Here is a 4,681-nt window from a genome sequence, read left to right as displayed (position 1 = left end):
TATACTTATATACGTGATTAATTAGTCACCAAAATATACGTGATTCATTATATACTACTAATTAAGTTTAAAAAAAAGAATTTTTTTTTTGTAATTTTCTCAAAGAAAAATCGTTCCAAGGAGGATTTAATTTATTATGTTGTATTAATAGTCCTAATCCCCCATAATTTTATGCTTCCAGTTCTTGTCCACGTACTAACAATTTTGACATTATGAAAGGACTTCCTTCCAACGAATGCATCAGAGGCACAATAAACGTTGACCATGACGACTGACAACAATACATTATTTAACTATAAAGGTACGATAATAATCGTGCAATTACTTTTAATCTACATTTCTAAATGAATATTATTAGAGCCAAGTATTTAATAGCAAGGCAGAGAAGATAATAATTATTATAATAAAAATAAGTTAAGACCAAAGGTGTCTAAAGGATCGGAGGCTTAGTACTACTATTGTAGGAGCAATTTGTTTATATTTACTATTATTTGGTTAGATTTTTCAGAGGTTTTGAATTTCTATTAGGTTTCTGGCTTTCGTTGATGCATCTCTATGTAACCTCCCTCAACTCCCGTGGACGTGTTGTATTTAATTTAATAGCTAATTTTTAATATACATGTAACATGATACAATAAATGATTATAAAAATGATATTTTTCGTTAAAATTTATGATGTACAAAATAAAATTTATTATTTAAATATTCTTTTTTAATTTAAATAAAATATATTTTTTATTTCTGAAATTTGTTAAAAATTTTAAAAATATTTTTAAATTTTGATTTGTTTCAATTTTGTCCATCAAAAGATTTACATCAATTTTACTCTTATTCCTAATTTTTTGATAATTAATATATTTTTTTCAAATATACCCCTCCCTTATACTTATCATCATCATCATCACAATCTTCTGTCTCTCTTTTCATCCTCGCTGTCAGCTCCACCACCATCATCATTATTGAGCAATCACGATTAACCTCCTCCTTCATCGTCGCCGGCCAAACCCTTCATTCTCCTTCTTTCTCCTTTCTTCTCCGACTCTCCATCTCTACCACCACCATCTCCTTTGAGCCCCATTCTCGATGACCACTACCTTCTTTTTTCTTTTTCACGCAAACCCAGCACCATCGAAGCCATCGTTCTTCCTCCTTTTTTGTTAGTAAACTCAGCTTTCTATCTTTTTATTGCATGTGAGGTGGCCACATGAACAATGACAATTAGATTGGTCCCCTAAAAGAGCTTGTAGCTCCCTCATTATCCATGGCTCAATTCGTTGTAAAATGTCCCTTTTAACAGCATTTCTTGTTCCATTCTAAAAATTTACAGAGTGAAAGACTCATATTGAGTGTTTAAATAGAAATAGAATGATTGGCTACAAAATATTGTTGCAACTAAGTATTAAAAATGAAAAAGGAGAAAAAGAGAAGTATACCTCTATGAAAAGGAACATGTTGCATGGACCGCAGCCTTTGCATCCTCGCTCAAGACACCTTAGGGTTGCATAACCAGGATGCATCCTTTGATTGTATATGTTACAAAACCCAAATTCCCAAATCATATCAACCAATCTTCCAAAACACTCAATTGAATTGTTGTTTACATACCTAGCACGCCATTGAAGCTTCCTCTCAGCAATAACATCTGCATTCACAAGTCCAACACGCCCAAATGATCTTCTCCAGGGCAATGCCCTCCTTCGTCCATTATTCACCGCTACCCTCGTCCTACCAAACAAATAAGAAATATACTTATATACGTGATTAATTAGTCACCAAAATATACGTGATTCATTATATACTACTAATTAAGTTTAAAAAAAAGAATTTTTTTTTTGTAATTTTCTCAAAGAAAAATCGTTCCAAGGAGGATTTAATTTATTATGTTGTATTAATAGTCCTAATCCCCCATAATTTTATGCTTCCAGTTCTTGTCCACGTACTAACAATTTTGACATTATGAAAGGACTTCCTTCCAACGAATGCATCAGAGGCACAATAAACGTTGACCATGACGACTGACAACAATACATTATTTAACTATAAAGGTACGATAATAATCGTGCAATTACTTTTAATCTACATTTCTAAATGAATATTATTAGAGCCAAGTATTTAATAGCAAGGCAGAGAAGATAATAATTATTATAATAAAAATAAGTTAAGACCAAAGGTGTCTAAAGGATCGGAGGCTTAGTACTACTATTGTAGGAGCAATTTGTTTATATTTACTATTATTTGGTTAGATTTTTCAGAGGTTTTGAATTTCTATTAGGTTTCTGGCTTTCGTTGATGCATCTCTATGTAACCTCCCTCAACTCCCGTGGACGTGTTGTATTTAATTTAATAGCTAATTTTTAATATACATGTAACATGATACAATAAATGATTATAAAAATGATATTTTTCGTTAAAATTTATGATGTACAAAATTAAATTTATTATTTAAATATTCTTTTTTAATTTAAATAAAATATATTTTTTATTTCTGAAATTTGTTAAAAATTTTAAAAATATTTTTAAATTTTGATTTGTTTCAATTTTGTCCATCAAAAGATTTACATCAATTTTACTCTTATTCCTAATTTTTTGATAATTAATATATTTTTTTCAAATATACCCCTCCCTTATACTTATCATCATCATCATCACAATCTTCTGTCTCTCTTTTCATCCTCGCTGTCAGCTCCACCACCATCATCATTATTGAGCAATCACGATTAACCTCCTCCTTCATCGTCGCCGGCCAAACCCTTCATTCTCCTTCTTTCTCCTTTCTTCTCCGACTCTCCATCTCTACCACCACCATCTCCTTTGAGCCCCATTCTCGATGACCACTACCTTCTTTTTTCTTTTTCACGCAAACCCAGCACCATCGAAGCCATCGTTCTTCCTCCTTTTTTGTTAGTAAACTCAGCTTTCTATCTTTTTATTGCATGTGAGGTGGCCACATGAACAATGACAATTAGATTGGTCCCCTAAAAGAGCTTGTAGCTCCCTCATTATCCATGGCTCAATTCGTTGTAAAATGTCCCTTTTAACAGCATTTCTTGTTCCATTCTAAAAATTTACAGAGTGAAAGACTCATATTGAGTGTTTAAATAGAAATAGAATGATTGGCTACAAAATATTGTTGCAACTAAGTATTAAAAATGAAAAAGGAGAAAAAGAGAAGTATACCTCTATGAAAAGGAACATGTTGCATGGACCGCAGCCTTTGCATCCTCGCTCAAGACACCTTAGGGTTGCATAACCAGGATGCATCCTTTGATTGTATATGTTACAAAACCCAAATTCCCAAATCATATCAACCAATCTTCCAAAACACTCAATTGAATTGTTGTTTACATACCTAGCACGCCATTGAAGCTTCCTCTCAGCAATAACATCTGCATTCACAAGTCCAACACGCCCAAATGATCTTCTCCAGGGCAATGCCCTCCTTCGTCCATTATTCACCGCTACCCTCGTCCTACCAAACAAATAAGAAACTAAGTTTGCTAACAGAAAAGGAGGAAGAGCGATGACTTTGACAGTGCTGGGTTTGTGCGAAGAAGAAGAAAAAGGGTGGTGGTCATCGAGAATGGGGCTCAACGGAGATGGAGAGTCAGAGAAAAAAAGGAGAAAGAAGGAGAATGAGGGGTTTGCTCGGCGACGATGAAAAAGAAGGTTGACAGTGGTTGCTCAATAATGATGATGGTGGTGGAGATGACGGTGAGGATGAAAAGAGAGAAAGAAAGAGAGACAGAGAAGTGTGATGATGATGATGATGATGATGATAGGTATAAGGGAGGGGTATATTTGAAAAGAAAAATATTAGTTATCAAAAAATTAATAATAAAGATAAAATTGATGCAAATTAAAAATTTGAGGAACAAAATTGAAACAAATCAAAATTTAAGAATATTTTTAAAATTTTTAACAAACTTTAGAAATAAAAAGTATATTTTTCTTTTTTAATTTGTATAGGTTATGTATTTTTTGGAATGGTCATCAATTAACACCATTCAAGTGCTGATTTTGTTAACTCTATGAGTAGGTTTTGAAGGATGGAGCATTGTATCACTCAATCTTCAACTGATCACAGCAAAGGATTTAGGTTGTCATTCCAATCGTTTGGTTGAGTTTTTGAAGAAATTCCAAAAAACTAGAATCAGCGAAGATAGAAGAGAAAAAGGGAAGAGAGATGTTAGGAATTTGGAAGAAAGCAAAGACTTGACTTAATTTTATGAATATGGAATTATATGTATGGTTAGAGATTCAAAAGTTTAAAGATTAAATTTAGATAATTAGATATAATAAAATAATATTTTTTGTATTAAAATATATATTTTTTTAAAATTGATATCTTTTGTGATATTATTTTAGGACGATTATTCGATAAAAAATCAAATCAGTTCGATTGATTTACCTTTTTTGATTAACTGATGATTATCTAATCATTAGTTTTAACGTTTTATCATGTCTTCTAAATTAGTTTAGTTGCTGATTTTTCATTAACCTGGTTGTCCTAACCATGTCTGTTTATTCTCGAATTTAGAACTATGAATACAATGACAAATTGGCAAATATATACAGTGGTAAATAATTATTTTATTTATTTATTAAAAGAAATTCTTTAAAGAATATACAAAAAATTTATTTTGATGTCATTAAGTTATTAAAAAATATTTTTTTTACTAAT

General features: G+C 31.5%; 1 protein-coding gene across 4 annotated transcripts in view; it reads left to right on the top strand.

The window, feature by feature from the left end:
* Positions 1-4,303, top strand: part of LOC107641052 (uncharacterized protein At4g15970-like) — a 10,674-nt gene extending 6,371 nt beyond the window's left edge. For 2 of the 4 annotated variants that reach the window (XM_021124436.1, XM_021124434.1), the window contains exon 5: positions 220-601. In XM_021124436.1, coding sequence (XP_020980095.1) covers positions 220-262 — 43 coding nt within the window. In that variant the 3' untranslated portion in view covers positions 263-601. Of the gene's footprint in view, positions 1-219; positions 602-4,036 lie in introns of those variants that run through there. The other 2 variants (XM_021124435.1, XM_021124437.1) reach the window with 2 other exon arrangements.

This window comes from Arachis ipaensis, chromosome B05, assembly GCF_000816755.2.
Source record: "Arachis ipaensis cultivar K30076 chromosome B05, Araip1.1, whole genome shotgun sequence".
NCBI lineage: Eukaryota > Viridiplantae > Streptophyta > Magnoliopsida > Fabales > Fabaceae > Arachis > Arachis ipaensis.
The sequence above is the reverse complement of the archived record's forward strand: the minus strand, read 5'-3'. Positions and strand labels throughout refer to the sequence as shown.